This window comes from Epinephelus moara, chromosome 20 (genome assembly GCF_006386435.1).
Source record: "Epinephelus moara isolate mb chromosome 20, YSFRI_EMoa_1.0, whole genome shotgun sequence".
In the NCBI taxonomy this organism is placed as follows: Eukaryota; Metazoa; Chordata; class Actinopteri; order Perciformes; family Serranidae; genus Epinephelus; species Epinephelus moara.
In genome coordinates this window covers 29,792,753-29,814,230 of record NC_065525.1, presented here as the reverse complement: position 1 = coordinate 29,814,230, position 21,478 = coordinate 29,792,753, and the positions used below count along the sequence as shown (strand labels likewise).

The 21,478-nt window shown below is 40.1% G+C and overlaps 1 protein-coding gene across 1 annotated transcript in view; it reads left to right on the top strand.

Annotated features, from left to right (window-relative positions):
• LOC126407912 (tumor protein p53-inducible protein 11-like) overlaps positions 1-21,478 on the top strand; it is a 47,801-nt gene that overhangs the window by 14,266 nt on the left and 12,057 nt on the right. Inside the window, exon 3 of the mRNA XM_050073185.1 lies at positions 17,948-18,087. Coding sequence (XP_049929142.1) covers positions 17,959-18,087 — 129 coding nt within the window. The 5' untranslated portion in view covers positions 17,948-17,958. The remainder of the gene's footprint in view (positions 1-17,947; positions 18,088-21,478) is intronic.

Sequence of the window (21,478 nt, the reverse complement as noted above, 5' to 3'; positions counted from 1 at the left end):
GGAACACACAGCTTTAAAATTCTGTTAAAAAGAGTGAAAAAAGAGAGTTAAAAATCAGAGTTTGACATTGCTGTTATCGTTAATCGACCAGGTGAACAGATTGTCAGTGTTTGGTGGATCATTAACACAAGTCTAACTTGTGAAAACATCTCCCTTTCTTTCTGTGTTTGTATATGTGTCATCGCAGTAATGTTAAAATGTAAACTACAGTTTTTTTCTGAATGCAGATACCTTGTTATGTATACACAGTCACTTATCATGTAGAGACTGAGCCCATGTTGTTGCCCAATCTTCAAGTGTGTGACAACAAGACGGACGGTGTTGTTCTTGGCCTGGTGTGCTTCTGGCCTAATACGGGAAAAGCCTGCCAGCACTGACATATACTAATGTTGATGCTGTAACTATGGGACCTTATTGTTGGCTCATTTGAAACTTTATAGGTAATGGAAGTGTGCTTATTGCTGTGCACACCCCTGTATATATGTGTGTGTATGTGTGTATGTTAGGGGTGTAACGGTACACAAAAATCACGGTTCAGTACGTACCTCGGTACACAAGTCACGGTTCGGTTTTTTTCGGTACAGTAATGAAAAAAATAGACAACTATTAAATATCTTTTACTTATTGGTAACCTTATTAAAACATACCACCACAGCAGTTAACTCTTTTTACACAATTTTTGAATGAAACAAATATATAAAATCCTGCTTTTTTTTACATTGTTTGAATGAAAATAGAAATATAAAAGTGAAAAATAAAATCCTGCTGTTTTTTAACACATTTTTTGAATCAAAAATATAAATATAAATTTCTGCTTAAACAGTTTTACTCAATTAAAATAAAAAGTATAGTGCAGCTGGTCAGCTTTAAAGCCTGCTCAGATTCAGTTTTACTAGGAACTTACTTAGCTTTCCCACTTTGTTAAAGTGCAGTAAACAAAACATGCTTATATCTAAAGTGCAGCTTAAACAATTTTACTCAACTCCAATGGCGTTGGTTATTTCTTTAGCGCGATGGTCAGGGAAACGCTCTTTCTTTTTAAACGACGACGATATCGTAGTTTGCACCAGATTGCTTTTTCTAGTCGTGCCGGTTAACGTTCAAACTCGGGTGGTGTCGCTTTAGATGCGTTAGCATGTTAGACGTGTTTCCAAGTACATACCCGACCGCTGTTCTGCAGTGTCGGCACACTGCTTTTGTCTTGTCCACTTGTTTATTTCCATCTTCGTATTTTACCCTGAAACCAAAGTGTTCCCAAACGGAGGACTTAAGGTTTGCGGGTGGGTCTTCAGGTTCGTCAGGCTCACTTGCCATGTTGTCAAAATGCGAGAATGCGCTGCACAAAGTGAAAGCGGAGATTTACGGTCGGACTCGGTCCGTCACTCAATTATGTCCGTCGGGGAACTAGATATTTTAAATGGTTCGGCTCGCAAAAACGGAATTAAAATAAAATAAAATAATATCCTGCGCCCAATAATTCGGTACAGGGTCGTGCCGAACCGAAAGTCGAACGGTTCGACACAAATACATGTACCGTTACGGCCCTAGTGTGTGTGTGTGTGTGTGTGTGTGTGTGTGTGTGTGTGTGTGTGTGTGTGTGTGTGCATCCATTACCGCTATTGTGCCTGGAATTATGAGCAAGTGATTACCGGTATATGACAAACTCTCTCAGACACCTTCAGGTGAGAAAGTCAGATGGCAGATGATAAAACTGCAAATATTTATTCACATGAACCACATGTTACTGGGTGGCAATATAAATGACAATATGTTGGACATTTTAAGGATCTGGTTTTGACCTTTACTTAGCAATTACTTCCCAGTGAAGAGATCCTTTAGTGACGCAGGTTGAGCCCTCAAATGAGTACTCATCGTCATCCAGCAGGGCTGCCTAGCAACCAGGTAGCACTTCAATAAGCAAGACAAGCTGTGCAAGGAGGGAAAGAGTGGAGGGCTTGAAATAGTCATATTGTCACACTTAGGAATCAATCAGCTGTGCAATTAACTTTGCTTTGTGTATTGTTAAAGGGACATCTATTGATATGGGTTAACAAAAAAGCAATTGTCCTCAGTGGCAAATATTCAAGTATTTTGCATTTGAAATACTGCGTTACTTCAAAATTCATTAACAGAGGGTATTTCCATTCTATTGCTGTTCACAGTCGGGGGGATCCAAGGGGGTGAGCAGCCAGAAAGCTGTTTAATTTGCTTTAACATTCACTTATTGACAGGGAGAGAAAGTAATTGTTCTCAGCCCTGTGGGTTTCCCCAGGAACACAGAAACATGTCTGCCCCACTTTCACAAATTACAAATTATCACACTGCTTTTTTAGCTCTTTGGCACAATGGTCAACGAGATCAGAAAAGCAGAAGAATATAAACAGTAAAGATATGAAAATGGCATATAGTTAAAAAAGAGAGTGAGCTTGATAGAGAACCAACAATGTTTTGCTTACATTTGCTGCTCTAAATAATATGTGTAGTACTTTGAGTCGTAGTAGTGGAGTATCAATATCACCCTGGAGGCCCAAATGCACTGAAAGCGTCTGACACTCGCATTTTGTAGTACAGCTATTGTTTTAAATGGCAGAATATGCACAGAAAACATTTTGAGGTGTATTAAACTGCTTTGATGACCCTACTCTGACCTGGTTTAATTCTGGAGCATCAAATGAGGATCCACAGTCAGTGAGGCAGAGTGGAGACAGAGAGACAGAGAGGTGGTCATGCAGCGAGAGTGCACAACAGTTTCAGATAGCTGACGTTAGCGTTGTTAGCTTAGCTTTAAACTTAATGAACAAGTACATTAAACAAAAACAACTACCACTGCCAACAGCTATAGCCACTAAACTACTACTAAAGCCCTAAACCGTTGTGTCGTCTCATACTGAGAATAAGATCAATAAATCCTTGGTAGTTGTGTTAGCACAACGGACCCACCCTGTGTCATCTATTATCAACATTTACTGACATCTACTGCTCATAAATCTGAACTTGCTAAATAAACCTAACAACAGCATTTGATCAACATACTATAGAGGTATGATTGGCTGTGCTTTAAGTGACTTTCACTCAGTAAAATGTAAAGATGAAATGAGATGGCTGGTCCCCAGTGGCTTTACTGGTGTTCTCCTTCCAACCAAAGCAGCACCCAACAGCTGTGTTCATGCTTTATTATAGGCTACTCAAAGATAGAAATATGTATAGAAAATTAATAAGGGTATCTACAGCATAGAACTTGTCCCTTGAAATTTAAAATCTGATGCCTGCAGTGCACCATAAGAGCATCAAGTGATGTGCGTCCAATGAGGCGTGTTGGTTATCGCTTTCAGTGGGTTTGGACCTTTAGGCCCAGATTTTAGCGTCAGAAACCCAGAGTGTGCAGTTAATCTCAATCTCTAAAAACTAATCCTACTATACACCTCTGCAGCAGATTCATGTGCAGTGCTTTATTCCTCTTAATCATTCCTGAAAAACTGAGAATATATCCACACAGTGGGTTGTAATTTCAAAAATACGCCTGACAAACTAATTGATACAATCTTCAAATGATTTTTAGTTTTGAAGCCAACATTCGGATCCTTTTAACAACTGCACTAGCCCCTGGGATTTACAAAACAATGCATTATTTTGTTGATTATGAAACTGCATTGTGCCTATTTTTGACTTTTTTCTCCTCACTGCAGGAGAAACAATCATTACCCATTGAAATCCATTTATTAAACAGCTCCTCAGATTTCTCACAGCTCTCACCAAAATGTAGAACAGCCCCATAATCATAGTAATAATGTTGTTATTCTCCCAAGCAAAATGTATTTCACAGGACTCTAAAAGGCTCCACCATGTGTTTCACTGTGTTCATTTAAGCAAGTTATAATTCTTATTGTTACCCACAAGCAAAACAGTGCAGCGTTCTCTCTGTTTACCATGATCTTGTAGTGAAACGTAGTTCACTGTAATCTACCAAGTGCAGAAACATGACCCTCTTTTACTGTGATGGCGTTTTGTGTGGTGGAGGGTCTGTGGTTACCCTTGAGATGCTTAAAAGTCTCCTGTAATATGCCAGGAGTCTTGAGGGGGAAATAATTGGGCACGCATAGTTTTATCCACTAATAACCATTTATTGTGTGTCATTAAAGCCTGCCTCATTAGATCATTTAATTAGTCTTGGATAACAGTTTCCCTGGACAACAAGTGTGTGACCTCTGGTATTTCCAGCTACCTGTGACTCCACTCCACTTTATTTCTGCCAATTTAACTCTGCAGAGGCATGCACATTTTGCACACTCAGTTATCAGCTCATTAGGTACAAGTAGTCAAAACATATGCAGTCTAACGCAAAAGGCCTGCAATAAATCCTACGTTCATGAATGTTACAATGTTCTGTTTTTGGTGAAACTTTTTTAGAGCGTTGTTGATTCATTTGTGTAATCATTTTGACGGTTGCATTTAGTGATGCTGCTGAATTGTGGTGAATTCAACACCACCACAAGCTACAGCCTCTAAAATGATAATACAATATGAATGAATTTTTATGATCATGAAATTTCATAGCTCTCTTCAGGTTTGGCACAATTTTAAATCCTCTTTGAAAGTTTTGTTTCATTACACAATGAAAAGGAAATCCGCCTTTGCTTTCTAACCGGTGCAGTTGTAATTACTGCATATCTTGCAGGTGCTTTATGTAACTCTGGAGAATAATAGTTAATTGTTGAGTCTCATTGCCAGGTCATCAAATACCGATGCTTTGGGTTGTTAGTCAGACCGAACCACACACTCAAAGCATCTTCGTCATGTAAATGACTCTTCTTTTTCACCCTTAGACATTTGTTGTCTTTCGGTTCCACGTGAGTTTCATGACAGAAACGTCATCAACACACCCACTCATTCGCAGTTATTCTCCGGACAATTACCTGGTCTATCACACATGGGCCCAGTCGGATATAACATGGATTTGTGTTAGGGAGCTGGCAGGACAAACGCTGGTTAATGTCTGACTCAACTGACTCGGACATTTGTGTTCTCGTATACAGCTTATTGTAACGCCTAGATGATTTCAGGTTTGCAGTGCATGTGTGAAAGGGGCTTTAGATACACCATGTTTTAAATTATAGTGAGATGAGCAGAGGTGAGGAGAGCAGCAACAACCATAACTATTACGCACTGCATAACAGTAATAATGATAATTATATATTAGTTGTAATAATTACTGGTTGGGTGTTTCTCAGTGTGTCACAGCACAGAAGCAACAGTGTATTGTGTCAGCTCTGTTGGTGTATACGTTTAGAGGCCAGGCCTAATTTGCGTCCTCTTTTCTCCACGTGTGATGGATCCCTGCTGAGCTCTGATGGTTTTTCTCTGTGGAGGAGCTCATTCACCTTCCAGCTGCCTGTGTGCACTAACTGTCAGCTCTGCTTTACCTCACCATGTCTTTACTGCTTCTGCGTTGGCTTCACAGCGAGCCTGCTGTGTCAAGATGGCTCCATAGATAGAAACACCAAACAATCACTGGCACCCCCCTTCCCCTCCTCAGCCCACCATACCATGCCCCACATGGGCCCTATGTAACAGATGGTAAAAATAACCACCTCTTTCTTTTACACACCATTAAATTATGCATTGTGTTTGTGTGTTTGAGTATGAATCAGTGTCAAGTCAAGCTACAGTCCCTCGCTGTGATTTGTTTTTGTGCCGCAAATATAAGACAATGTTTGAAATTAAGTTTGAATAAATGGGGGTATTGTATTTGAGGGCTAGACATTAACATATTCACAACACATCACTTTTAATGGAACAAGTGGCTCCTACTGCTTCTGCAGAGCGAGCCTGTTACTGGAGAGTGTCGCATTATGGGTTGTTGGTTGATTGCCTTATTGTTATTATGCTGGTGAGTTTCTTTAATTCCATGTACAGTGTTTAGGTTAGGGTTAACACAACAGTGCTCAAACCAGCATTGAAAAAGTATTACAGTTCTTTTATTTTTTCTTCTTCTTGTATTTGAATCATGAAGGAGTAGCTGTAGTACAAAGAGGAGGAGGGATGGAGGGCGGCCTCCACTGAGACACAGCTGGACCACTGTTATGTGAACTCAGTCATTATCCACAATCCCTACAGCTGAATTCAAAGGACAGTGCTTAAAATTGTTACTCAGAAATGCACATTCTTGAGTGATATCTCACTTTATAAGGAGGGCAGTCGTGTCGCATTCAAATCTTACAATCTTGAAACTTTTCAACAGATTTGCATTGTTAAAAACCTTCCATCTCATTACAGTAACAATGACCACTGGGATACTCGGCTTTGTATGTAGTTGTGACTCTAAAAGATCCCCAGTAAACACTTGAGGAACACTTACATAATCACGTTAGAATAAGTCAGCCAACAGGAGGGTGATTTCCCTTGCTGCAATGTGATGTAATAACTGGATATTAGGCAGGGAAACTCCAAATCCCAGGAATCATTACGACTGTTTAATTCCGTGGTAACTGTTCCCAGATGATTCAACAGTATTAATCTGTTGGACTCGGCACAATAATCCATTGATAGTAACTGAGGAGTAGTCCTCTCCGCAGACTGACTGTGTGCACAGATCTTCACTGTGTTGTATAGAGTACAGTTTCCAGGGTATGCATTGGTGGTCTGTTCTAACTCAAGATAGGAATTCACTGCCTTCGCTATTGTCCTTTGTTTATCACCAGCTGTCATAGGCACTGCTTTCTGTCCTCATCTGTTTTCTCTGCCCTTTTGCCACAACTGAACCTCATTTGTAATTTCCCCCACATCAGAGCCAGCATCTGTTAGGCAGTGAGACCATTACTTAAGGTGATTTGAAGAAATCTGGGATTTGACACCCATGGATGGCTCGATACATCTTCACATCCGTCTCTCCACCAACAGAATATAATGTGCAGATTGCTGTTGCCTGTGCCTACCCTCGACTGAGCTGTACTGATGTCACGGTCAACTGGATGTGTCAAATGTGTGATTACTCAGGCCACGCGAAGAGAGGAGGCACAATTTAAGACTTGTCATGTGTCAGTAGTTTTCTTACCTCTGCACAACATGGTGTGAGGGGTTTTGTCTCCTGTGTTTTTGCTCCTGATGCTACAAGTAATCTAGCACACAGGAGGTTACCACAATATTTTGAACACCTGCACTGTTTACTGTTTATTACAGTATAATTGCAACTAATCCTAGCAGTGTTCAGTTTTTATTCTGAATGACTACATTTACATGCACACGAATATTCCACTTGTATTCCGAGTATGACATCATTCTGAATTTGATGTGGGTCATGTAAGCAGCATATTCTGTTGGGATGTTATGAATAAGGCCTTTTTCCAAATGTAGCATTGTCTGATTAAGACTTGTAGGATATGCTGATACTATTCAGGCTTTAGGAGCATTCTTTGAACAGCACATTCAGAATATGTGTCTTAGTTGGGGATTTTACTGCAGTTTGCCATGCATCTGTCGCACACAAACCAACTCGCCAACAGTTTACTAGGCTGGGGTACAGATGCCCACATCTCCTGTCAGAAGAAGAGACACACCTACTTTTAAAAATTGTGAAAGATTCGGATGTCAGCAGGTTTTTGGATATGCACGAATATCTTAATGCTGACTTTTTCCAGAAGGAGGTTGACAGATAAAAGAGGGAGGCTGTGTCTGCATGGTTGAACAAGTGACAAATCTTGAATGCCGAACACATCGTCTAGGTGAACAATGCTTTTTCCTCATGCTGTTCCCGTTCCATCTAAGCACTTTTGACACCTTCTGTTCTGATCACAATTGCTCGTGGTGCTGCACGCTGCAGATATCTATCCAGAAAGGATGTTGTAAACATTTCTTGGAGGTAGTGGGAATGAATCAGTTTGTCACTGTTCAGTAGATATCTGAGGTTGTTGTGGAAATTCGAAGCACTCACAGACTTCAAAGTGGAGTCCCACAGTTACCAAGCTTCTCTCGCCTTAGGGCACCAGACAGTCATGTTGGCATGCGTCAGGGAAGACTTGTGCCTCAGTTTCTCTCAGTTATTGGATGTTGTCACACATAATCAGAGATATAATGATTAGATAACATGACTACAAATAATCATCAGAAGAATTTCCCATTACTTTTGCTATCAACAACCCAACACAGGTCAAATGCTGATGCATTTTAGTCATCACATAATACTGATGCAGGGATAATGCTGAGAATGAAAGGACCAGACATCTTAAAGGAATAAATCAGCCCCTTAATGACCATTTGTATATCAGTTCTTCACTCCACGTTACGTTGACTTTGTGTAGAAAACTTTATTAATGAATAGTCATAGGTGATCACATTTAACAACAGCAGAATATATAAAAACATCCATTTACAAACTCACACGCAACTCATGCAGTATATTCCAAGTCTTGTGTAATCCATTTATATGCTCAGTACTTACCAAACAGACAGCCCTTTCTGATGGGAAACTGAACTTTAAGTGAAACTTTTCAGAACAAGACTCCAGACAAGACAGCTGCTGGTCTACCTCTGCCTCCATCAGTAGTTTGTTTGTGATATTTTGTGATCATGGTAAATCTGAACTAACCCTTTAAAACACCAAAGTCACTAGGGATGGGTACCGAGTTCGGTACTTTTATTGGTACCGACCGAATTAGGCCTGTAATCCTGAGTATCGATTCACGTAAAATCAAACAGTACTGCATTTCGGTACCTGAATGCATCCTAGGGACTTCGAGAGTGGAGGAGTGACGTTTTCACTGCCTATCATGAATGCAGCATTGTACGTACGAGAGCTTGATCACATCAGTGGCAGCTATCAACAAAGCAGCATGGTTGAGAGAAAGAGGTCGAAGGTGTGGCTCCATATCTCAAAGTTTGATGCAGACTACCCTCGCTGCAGTATTTGCGACGCAAGGCCAGCTACGGAAATATCTCAAACCTGAGGAAGCACCTGGTCAAGCACAAGGTGTTTTTAAAGGCTGACGACTGCACAGTATTTGATAGCCTGAAAGTTAAGGCTACTTCTCCCGGCATTAGCACACCTGCAGCCAGCGGCTCGTTGTCATCTGCAGCAGAAGGGGCAGAAGAAGTGGGATTAACATTCGATGATGACGACGATGATTAAGAGGGGCATCAGCTACATCGGTTCCAGGTAATTAATAAGCTTAGTGTTTAAGATGATTGGGCTTTGTTCTGGTCATTCTAACGTTAGCTTCGCATTTTAACTTGCCTTAGTTATCATTATCAGCTCGGTTCCTCGTATTCTCTAACTTTAACGTTACACTCCCCCACACACATTTTTCCCAGAGGGGAAAGAGGAGGAATAGGAGGTAGTAGGAGTGGGTTTATTTTGTGCAATAAAAAGAAATGCTTCATAGTCAATTACATAGGCTTCCTTTTGATGTTATGTTACAAACAGTGTTAGATGTTGTTTTATTCTGTTTGATATTGAGAAATAAATGTTAGTTTTGACAAAAAAAAAATCTAAATGAAATATCCTTTATTACCACATATACATGCAAAAAAAAAGTACCGAAAACAGGTACCGTTGCGTACCGGTAGCAATTCCCAGGTACCGGGTGTCGGTACCGTATCGGTTCAAATGTGAAAGGTACCCATCCCTAAAAGTCACACAAGCTCCTGTTCAGCAAGGTAAAATTATAGTTCAGTCAGGAACACTTAAGTCAAAGAAAACTGTATTTCCATTTGCAGTGTTATATTTGGCGGTATGGCTCTGTTCTGGGGCCTCTCTGCCTTTTCTCAGACCTACGCCAAAAGCCTCTTCCACACGCCTATGTGGAAAACCTAAGACAGAGAGAGCACACCTCTCCGCCTTTCCAGATGCAAACGAGGAAAGCCTGAGGCAGAGAGAGCAAACCACCCTGCCCTTTCATGCGCCTATATGGAAAGCTTAAGGCAGGGAGAGCAGCAGCAAAGACCCCCGTGAACAGAACAGAGCAGCATTAGTGACGAACAGAAATGACATTGATAAGTCAAACACAACATGAAAAGGAGGAGCTGGGGTGGAGGAAGTGGCTTGTAGAGGAAGCAGCAACAGTAGACAGGCCAGAGCAGTTTAAACAGGGCGCCCTGAATGAGATTTGCCAGTTGGTTGCATAGAGAGGAATCATCATATCAGCTGACTCCCTTGCATCAATCAGCTGTTCCATCAGTTGACTGGGCTGTTTGACATCAGCAGATGTAACTTGGATATGAACTGAGCTTGACATTGTGTCCTGCCTGAACTAACGATATGCCCAATTTTATTTCAGTGGAGTCTGGCTTTGAAGAGACCATAGATAAGTTTCCCAATTAGTTCAGTTCCCCGTCAGAAAGAGCTGTCTGTTTGGAATGTACTCATCACATTAAAAAATCGACATGGCTGCATATGACTTTAATTCATCAAGAATTTCCTCCATTTCTGGATTCTTCGTTCACCGGATCATTGCAAGAAAAACAAAGTTTTCATCAACCTCGTGGCAGCACTAAATGAAAAGTCAGAGTATCATCAGAGTCAGTATGATGCAGTGACTAGGAGCTATGAATGTCTGTGCCAATTCATCTTGTACAAGTTGAGATAATTCACTGGATATGGGAAAATCTTGACCAAACTCTTTGACTCTTGTCAAAAGGATTCATCAGAGATATATGTACCAAATTTAATGGCAATATTCGGCTCAGTAGGAGTTCTCCATATCTCCAGATTCCTCTTCTTGGTTTACAGCTCCAACCTCAGCGGCAGTGGGGGCAGCTAGACTGTTGCATCAGTGAGACAACATAGAGAAGCACCTCAACACCATTAGGACATCTGGAATCCAATAATAGTCAACGTTACTTGTGTTTCTTTCCCATCAGATCACAGGAGACTGGATCTTCCTGTTGTCAGCTTAAAGTTTTACTGTGCTGAAGCTCCAGTATTCCTCAGGGCAATGATAAATCCATACCACCGACACTAAGTAACCATGAAAGGTAATAAATTGACTAAGGTCAGTAAATTATTCCGAGGACTCGAGAGACAGACATTTCATTGAGGATGAACTGCTCAGACTTGTTGCTTGAGTCTGTTGGGTAGAGGTGTTGTTTTGTGCGTTATCTTCTCCTGGCACTATATGATGCTGCAAGATATCCCAAACATGGTGGTGAGGGGATTTGGAGGCTACTGGGCAACTGTGTCTTATGTTATTTATGGAAAAGAGGAGGAGATGAGCAGGCTGTGGAGTCTGCTTTCTTATTTTGAGTAACACATTTGTTCACAGTTGCTCCTCCACACCCACACACTGCTTTGTTCATATGATACAATTATTTTTTACAGAACGTCTTTCTTGTCACTTACCAGAGATCTCTCAGGGAGTTCGCACATCTCCCACAATATCTTCTTTACGCCGAGCAGCTTTTCATTTCCACAGCACATGTTCTGTCACAAAACCCTGAAGACGGTACAAAGAGATTTTGTTGGTTACTCCACCTATTGCTGATATTCCTCTGCACTTCAGGTGGACCAACCCGGCCTCTTCCCCACACACAGTGATTAATTGATATGGTCGTCTGTGATAAGACTCTGTCTCCTCTCTTTGTTTGTCCCACTGGGAGGTAAATGCATTGATATTCTGCAAAGACATGCACGATCACAGAAAGTGAAAGAAGCCTTATCTCTTTAGACTGCGTCAATAGCAGGGTTTGCAGCATACATTACTGATTCACCTTCCTCTTAAGGCTGCCTTGAGGGTATTATATGTATTTCATCATAACACATGCAATGTTTTTACGAATCTGTGGGTGTACCTGTTTTATTTTGTTGATTGGCTCCCTAACCAGTCTCCTATTGCTGAAATTTGTCGAGTGGGTGTTTGCCTTTTTAATTTACCAGGTCTTTAAATTGTTTCAACTAATGTATGCCTAAAATGGGAAGTAGGATTTCCTGAATAGAAATAGCATTTCTTCATTAAACAGTTACTCCGGGAATATCTGAGTCTTCTCGAAAATGATCTCTATTATTACACAGCAGTGGTTATTGAATGTTTGAGTTCCTTTATTGCTGAGATGTGAAGCGTTCTGGAGGGGTTTTTTGAATGTTGGCAAAGTTTTAAACGCTAGGTACTTTTTATATTAACGCATCTTAAGTTATGATTTCACCTGCTTTTCTTATGGTCTCATCAGTAATTTGTTTTAATTGAATGCGTCTTAGTTGAATTGTTCCACAGAGGCAGAAACTGTAAAACGAGCAGGATTGAACATGGCTGTTTTCCCTTTCCTGGCACTTGAACACTGATTTTTATTTGAAATGAATCTAGATTTTGTAAAAGTAAAAAAAAGGCCACATATCCACGTTAAACATAACTTATATTCAAAGGTAAATGAATTTAATCATAGGTGCAGTTTGAGCTTTAAGGTTTGGGGTTCACAAAAACAAAAATCCAGTGGAAATGGAAAGTGTTTCAAAGAGGCTTTGTTTACAAAAAAAGTAATAAGCAGGATACCAGCAGGTACATTTTCACATCTTGCCAAATATGCCCAATGAGTGATGGAATATTTCCAGAATTAGCATTGAAACTGCATTTACACAAAATCCAAAACCCAACAGTAAACCACATACAGAGCCCAGCTATTAGCATCAGAGCTCGACATTAATGCTTGCGCGGGGCAAATAAACTACGTAATCAGGCAAGTGGAAGCCTCATGCAGTTGTTGGGTTTGTGAAAAATAAATTTGATGTCTGACTTTAATGTAATGTTATCTGAAAATAAATTGTGTACTGTATCGTTGAAGCGGAGCTTTTCCAGCTGAGCTGCATGCATCTGTCTCCCCAGAAAGCACTGAACAGGACTAATGAGAATAATCAGCCATACACTGTTGAAGTTAACTCTCAGGATGACAGTGCTATACAAGACATACATAATGTTACTAACGTGAAATATCTCAGGAATGCTACATGTGAGACTTGCTAATTTTTGCCCAGAAACTAACGTTAGCTGTCGTGCCGTTCCAGCGAGGTTTCTGGTGTGCTCATATTCCTTTTAGAAACTTTGTGATCAGCCTTGAACTGTGGTGTCATTTTGGAGACTTTAATGATAAATCCAACACTGAACGTCCACTGTGATAAATGATCCATTTACTATGTTTGAAACAGTTATTGTTGTTGTTAGCCATCCACTAGCCGTCTGTGATACCATGGGTTGAGTCTGTTGACCAATAAGAGGCTGTGTTTCTGACTGTGTGGGCTAAGTTTAAGTTAAAATCAACCCAACAATGTAATTGTTACCTGTATGGTTGTTTTGTATGTTAAGAAATTATAATAATTGTTCACATTCCTTTATCTTTTTAAGACATTACACTAAATGATTAGTTCTCTGTTATAAATAATATAGATACTATTAAATCCCTACATGCAGTTTTGGCTACGGCCACAAGGAGTTTTGGTGAGCCCCCTGAACACTGCACCTGTGTATTTAATGCATCAAAGGCTAATTAGAAACAAAACTTTAGGGTAACATAGTGAGTACAGAGACCACCCTTCACCTGGATGAGCAGCATCAGCGCTCTATAATGCATAGCAACCTCCTCACTGAAGTGTTGTAGAGCACCTAATTGCTTTAACACTGCAGGGACACTTGTAATCTCACTGGGGAAAAACATATCTTCAGGTATCTGTGTAGAGATGTCAAGATTTTGTCAGTGGAGCTCTAAGCCATTTAAAACTGTACTATGATAAACAAAACCACACTTGAAGACAGCTCCTTGTCGTTTGCACAGCTTTGTTTTCAATCTTTACAGCATCTCAATACACACTTTGTGCATGTTGAAATTTTACTCTGGGGTGCCTAAAAAAGGACTCAGTAGATCTGCTCTTAAATTCAGCTTTTCTTTCTTTTTACTTAATAATTCCTTGTTTTACTCAGCTCATACCTTGTTTTCATTTTCATGTATGGCTGCTTATAACATCCAGATGAGATGTGGTTTGATTCACAGCTTAAGTAAATATGTAGCTGTAATTTTGAAGGAGTGAGGTGCAGCAAAAGTTAGTCCCCCTTCAAGTCTTTCATGCTGACAAGAAGCCACTCATTAGGAGAGCGTGTCTTTCCTCCAGTTGACTGAGCAGAGATCAAAGTCTCTCACTTAATCCTAAAATGTCACCTTCGACAGCGAGGAGAGTGATGGCGTGGTCAATGGCGGTTCTCAGTAGAGACCTCATCATCAAAGGCGGTTTCAATAATGGAAGGTGCTCACAATAATTAAGAAGCTATTTGTCCATCGGCAGTTGCTAGGCAACTGCATCAGCATTACTCTGGCAAGTCAAGGAGCACTAGTAGGGAGATTCAAATGGGGGAGACATGCAATGGTATTTTAGCATGTGTGGAGAGATGTGTGATTGATCAATGCAGGCGGTGAAGTGTGTCGTATTTAGGGCTTTGTCGCAAATTTTGATGGTGGTGGAGAAGATCAACATTCAGGGGGCCACAATGCCATTGATCTAGTTTTGCATCATTTGCAGCAATGCATAGTTTCTCTTTGCGCCTCAGACAAGCACCATTATGTAGCGATGGCAGCAGGGTGGGTGTTTGCTTGTTTACTTCTCTGTGAATGGGAAGGTTGTAGAATACAATTGGTCTCTTTTATGCATGAAATGTGAAAGGAATTTAAAGAAGCTAAAGAATATATTGTCTCAGTCTTATTATACAGTAGCAATATATGCAATGCCTATTCTCTTATCACACTGAAAAGATGCAGAGTACGAAGGGAAATTGGGTAAAATTAGTTTTTTTAATTACTCATCTAAAAGACAGTCGATTTCATCTGTTAATTAACGTAATTTAGCCTGAAGCAAATGTCTCCTCACAATAATTCTGAGCGCGCAATGACTCATTGAGCATAGAAAAACAAGCTTACATGAGTCTTGTGTATTTTCATTTCAAACTTTACATTTAGCAAAGAATAGGAAAGATGTCTTTTGTAATTGGAGCGACCAGATTTTAAAACTGCGTACTGCATATCTGGTCAAATTAGGCAACTTCTTATTTTTTCTTATCTTATTTTTTTCTACCAAGTGTCAGCCCTTGCACATCCTGTCATCAGATTCCCTGTCCCAGTTATGACAAATAGGTTTGCCCATTAGTTCCAAATTTTCGCTTCTCTTGTCTTATTTCCCTTCAGTGGTGCCTCTTCTTGCTGATAGTTGCAAAAACAGAAAGTCTAGTGCCTCATGCTCCGTGTGGGTGTCCAAGTGGAATGTTTGACAACAGAAGCCTGAACACATGCTGTGTAACCTTCACTGACCATTGCAAGCCTATGTATGCATGCCAATACAAGACAGTGCTGTTAAGCCTTGCCATATGCATCACAGACAGAAATGCACTCAGATTAACCCACTTTCAAGTTCTGGCCAAACATCATAAGGAGGAAATGAGGGGCAAGGAGAACAAAGTTTTAGGAAGACCTTAGTCCATTGGTGTCAAAGTACAGTATGGCTGCAGCATGTGTTTATGTACATCATCAGTAAAGCTAGTTTATATTTAACTTTATCGAAACAAGATGTGAAACTGAATGAGAAGCAGCAAATCATCACATTTGAGATACTTGAACCAGCCACTGCTTTGTATTTTCTATTCGATAATTGACAAGATTGTTTAATCAACTGGAACAATTAAGAATAATTAAACTGGCAGTTAATTAAGCTACCAATTCTTTCAGCCCAAATTCCATTACAACATCCAATAAAACCGCACAGCCATTTAATGAAAATGTTGTGAATCAACACCTCTGTGACTGGGCTATTACTGAAATGGAATATATTCCACAGAAACAGCCCCTGGGTTAATGCATCGGAGTGCTGCAGCGTGTTTGGTGTTCATGATATTGTGTCCACTTGCAATCTGTTCTCCAACACAGCCTCGCTGCGCCATTTGGCCTCAGTAAGACTGTATTTGTTTATATTTACTTGATACCCATTATGTGCCTCTGACTCTGATGACACACTTCCTAATTGGTGGAATACTGAGCACTTTGTGTTGTTTCCTCGTAGCACTGTTTGTTTGTTGTTTTCCTTTCCTGGGAACAAACCTCTCTGTTCACGGTGGTGTCTTCATCCTTGAGAGTAGTTCAATAATTCCTCTTGTTTTAGTCCTCTAGAGAATCGCCCCATGAAGCAGCCATCAATTTTTAGGCAGTCTGTTCCCTGTGTGCGTGTGCACACATTTGTTATTGTCTTTTTGCCTCCAGTTGGACTAGTGGAGGTTACACTACTGAGTTGATGATGATCTCACTTGATTTGACTATTGCTTGTCCCCATTAAATCCACAGGCACTATTCATTAAAACTGATCAATAGAACCACTGCAGTGCATCCTGCTATCACAGTCAGCTGCCAACATATGCAGAAAATTACAAATAAATGGCTCATGAAAGAAATGATTGAATGTGCAGATCAGAAATTTTATTTGTTGATAATAATGGACAAATTGAAATATTAAAAGTCCAAGTTATTAACACTGGAAGACCATTTTGACTCAAACATATGCAGGAGAATGCATGAATCACGGTTTTATTCTTAATGTGACAAACTTTCTGACTTCTAAAGGGTATGCAGAGTTCATTTTTCACAAGTTTCTTATTTGTGAAATACATTTTTTATTACTTGGAAAAACTAACAAAGCTGTCTGGCTGTGCAGCAGTGTAGCTTTAGTCTGTTTAAATCACAGCAGCATTTGGGGATAAAAATGAGTCATGCTGAGAGCTTTAAACAAAAATAAATGTGCCAAACTTTAAAAAAAAAAAACAAAAGGAAGAAAGTAGACTGTTGGAATAGAGGTCACTGACTATTCATTAGGGCTGTACGTCAATATGAGGTAAATATGCATTAACGTTGAATATCGCAATAAGTATATTACTTGAAACAAATAAAAAGTATTGAAGTTTACTCAGTTCTGCCTTTCTTTTAATATGCTGCTAAAATACAACAAATTGCTTGTTAAATTAGAAAAATCAAAGGGAATTATGCTCAAAATTATTTTATTGAATTCATTTAACTGAGCCCAAAAGGCACCAATAATAAAAATAATTAAAATTGCAGTTTTCTATTGAAATGCTCTCCCATCTGCGGCGTTGGTGGCTTAGTGGTAGAGCAGGTGCCCCATGTGCAAGGCTGTTGCCACAGCGGCCCGGGTCCGACTCCAGCCTGTGGCCCTTTGCTGCATGTCACTCCCCCTCTCTCTCCCCCTTCACACTTGTCTGTCCTGTCAAATAAAGGCTAAAAATGCCCAAAAAATATCTTTAAAAAAGAAATGCTCTCCCATCTAACTCAAAACAATCCCTGAGTGCAATGTCATGGTCTTTCACACAGTGTTTATCACACAAGTTGATTAAAAAAATTATATCGTGCAGCCCTATAATTCATTTTATGTGACATATAAATGTATCTGTAGCGGAAATTAGGGTATATTTCTGTATAGACGATACAAGCCACCACCTTTCACCATCAGAGGACCTTTATTGATGTGGACAGCGAGACCCTCAATCTTCAGAAAGCCCAGACTCCATTTACACCTGTGTGTGTGTGCCTGTGTACCCTGTGTCAATATTAAATCCATTGGCTCTTTGAGCAGGCACCTGCATCTGTTGGCCTTCTGGCAGACCTAGAGGACATCTGGCTCTGTCTACAGTCTGACTTAAGAGGAAGGTTTTATGGGTTGCCTGTATTTGCGAGACCCGTGTTATGTAATTGTGTTGCATAAAGTCCTCGAGGGGATTATTGGTAGATTGGTAGATACCTCTTCCTGCCTGTGCTGCAGAGAGGTGTCCTCTTCGGAGTGAGGGTCACTAACAGAGGAAAAGCTTTTCTTCTCTCTCTCCTGGTCTTCCTCTATTTCATGTATTGCCTCTAACAATACTGCCACACACACACACACTGCTTGCTGTCTTACTTCTCTAACTGTGAATCTCTCTTTTCACTTCTTTGTCAGGTGTGTGCACCATGGCGTCTAAACCTCACCCTCCTCTGATGAAGAAGCACAGTCAGACAGATCTGATAAGCCGCCTGAAGAGCCGGAAGATCCTTGGAGTCGGCGGGGAGGATGATGATGGCGAAGTGCACCGCTCAAAGGTCAGATTAAGTCACATGATTTGTGTTTTTGTTATTCAATATGGCAGTGATGCAGGCACTTAGCCCGCGCTTAGTTATAAATGTAAGCGCATGTAAAGCCATCATCGGTCAAATGCATAATATTGCAGTTATGCACAAGTAAAAATGGCACTCAACCACAGATGCATTCATTAACACCAAGAGAAGCTATGGATTCCTTTTAAAAGCCACAATGGACTGCTAATTGGTTCATCACTCTCATTGTTTCCCGTTGTGTGCATTTGCTCCTCATGCTTCAATGAATCTGGATCACGTAATCCCATGAGCTCCCGCAACTCCACTGAGATGTGACCGGCTCCCCTGAGAGACTCCCTGCCTCTTGCATCGTGTGTATTATATCCCTGCCTCGTGTATGTGCGCACTCATATAGACAGTTTACAGTGATGTGTATACCAAAACACAACAGCACACACGATTCATGCCAGGAGATGCGAAACACTTGTTTATTCATGCATGCAGAGCACAGTTGCAGATTGACAATAAAGTCTTGTTCCGTTTCAGGGGGCTCAGATATCAAGATCCTAATGATTATTTTTTATCAGATTGCATTGAAATGAGCAGAGGCAGAGCTGACTGTTCCCCACTGAAATATTAATCAGGCAAGTGGGAGAAGGGAACAGAACAGAAGGGAGAAGGCATACGGTGGTGGCTGATAGCTCGTGATGAGATGTCGCCCCCCTTTTCTCAGCCCTTCTGAGTGTTTGTTTTCTCTCTCAATGTTTTAGCGAGGAGCCTAACCCAGACATCTGCCACTCAGATCCCTTTCACAAAGCCCACTGATAGAGAAAGAGAAACACTTAATGCCTCCACACCCATGTCAATAAAGCTTATTTGATCTGAGCAAGATTATTTAGGTTAGATACGGGCTGTAACAATTGAATGGTGATCCAGCAACAGTCAAGGTAAAGTACAGTAATACAATACTCTGGCTGATGTGGTCTCTTGTACGTGCTGTTTTGAAGAGCAGGTTTCCTTATTTAGCCGTGGCATTGACCCTAATTTAGAAATTAAACTGTTGCTCGTACAATGAACTGCATTGTGCTGTTACTCTTGAGTTGTTCAGTTTATCCTTGCTGCAAGTGTTTGTGGTAAAGAGACCCATGGGACCTCACAGTTAGCTGAATAACAAGAGTTGGTTTGGCGGTCCCTGTAAACAAAGGAGGGAAGTGCTCCTGTAGTCCGCAGACTGTCTCTTCCTGCCTCTTTCATTGCTGAGAGATAAAAATACTGTTCCTATTACTTATACGTCAGTAAGAGATAGGCTTTGGATTTGTGCTGCCACATGCAGTGATGTTGCTGGGTATACATCCTACATCCCTGATGCAATCAATGTGTCCAGGGGATGCATCCTATTTTTTTTTTCTTATAGCCCTACATTCTGAACAACAAATCTGTGACTAAAGAAATGGTGCTGTCAGAAAAACAAAACAAACAATGATTCATCAGTCACTGTTTGTCATCACGCACAAACGAGATCCTGTGTTCATGGTCTCAGTCATCATGGGTGAGACTAAATCACTACCTCGCTGCAACAAGACTAATCCTTGGCACGCAGAATTCAACAATTAAGGCCACAAACTTGGTGTTGGTAAATAAACTCACATAGCCACTGATTAATGTTGTACTCACTCATGTAGATGATGACCCAGTGATGCTCTACAGTCCAAGAGACGCGTTGTGTTGAAAAATATTTTCTCTGGCAATCGCAATATTCTTACCATCTGAGCATGCATCTTGTGCAAGACGAGATCCTGTTTCGTTCATATTCTCAATGAGTGAAAGGAAAACGTTAAAACTTATCAGAACAAAAATGAATATTTCTCAAAATGTTAAACCATTAATTTATACAGTAGTTTATTTAGATTTTCATGGATTCAGTCACAATTTCAAATGTTAGCAATATCAGACAAGAGGGAGTGGTGATGTATTAAATATCACCCTACGGTCTTGTGCCTATGACCGAATCACAGCTGTGCCGATACGCAATACAACAGCACTCTCGCTTGTGTGATATTACTAACATTTAAAAGTATGATTCAGTCCATGAGTGTGATATTGCTTTTATAAGTCCCTCCAGGATCTCGCAGCAAAAAACTCTTGAATTTGTGGCCAAAAAATTTCGATAAAAATTGCTGCATTTTTATGTGATTTGTTTTGCGGGAAATTACGGCAAATGACAAATATTGCAGCTGATGACAAAAGGAGGAAAAAAAAAAGATTTGCTTGCTATATAATCTCTCAAGACAGATTCTGCAATTTACATTGTAGAATCTGTCGGCAGCCCTGTGTGAAAGACAACTACGGGGGGGGGATGGATTTCCAGATTGCTTGTTATAATAATCATATTGAATATTACAAAAATAGCTGCAATTTTTTTTATAGTTCTCTTCTTTAGTTTTATTTAATTAGTTTTAAAACATGGATTCCAATAATAAAAAATCCTGAGTGAATATTGTAGCTCTCAGACCAGACAATGTGACTGTAAAACAACATGCACATCTTCTGTAAACATAATATTTTAATAAATTCAACACAAATTGTATGCATTTAAACACTGCAGATACTTCTCAACACAGAGCGTTTCTCCATACTGCAATGTAGCGTGATTTGATGACACATCTGATGAGGTTTCAAATGACGTCAGATGCGCGACGACTTCCAGTCAGCCGAAAAATGCAGAAAATAGAGGGACTTTTGAAAAATTGCAAGTCCCCGCAAATATTGCGGACTTTTGTTGAATTTGCGTTAATTATTATGATCGCGATTTTGTGGAGAGACTGTTTTATACAACAGCTCTACAAGCATCATTCATTAGTTAGCAATAATGAGCGATAGATTTGTTTGTTTATTTAGTAATAACAGGCTCCACCAACACAATTAGTTCTGCAACTTGACTGGGACTGGACTGTTGCCAAGCAACGTAAACATTACTGCACGCTAGTTTACTGTGTAAGCTAGGTCTTTACGTTACCACATGCCAGCTACTTTGTATCCTGTATCGTCTGTATGTTTCCATCTGTGCCATCAGTGAAATAAGAGTCTGCTGACAGTTGCTTTGGGGCATGTGTGAATTCAATAAGTTAACAGCTTGATCAAACAGAATCGTGGAAAGTTTGTTACGATGACTGTTAATATAGGTCAACTAACAGTTAATGAACAGTTTGGAACGTTTGTAAATCCGTGTATTACATGCATAGTTAAAAGTCACAGTGCTTTTGTGTCAGCAATTGTGAAATGGCTCTTGTCCACTTGTTACTGGGGTGGAACTAACTACTGAAAAATAGTAATTGTATATACATGACAAAATTTTGATGGAAAAAAAGTTATTTTTAAATGATATGTGAATCTGATT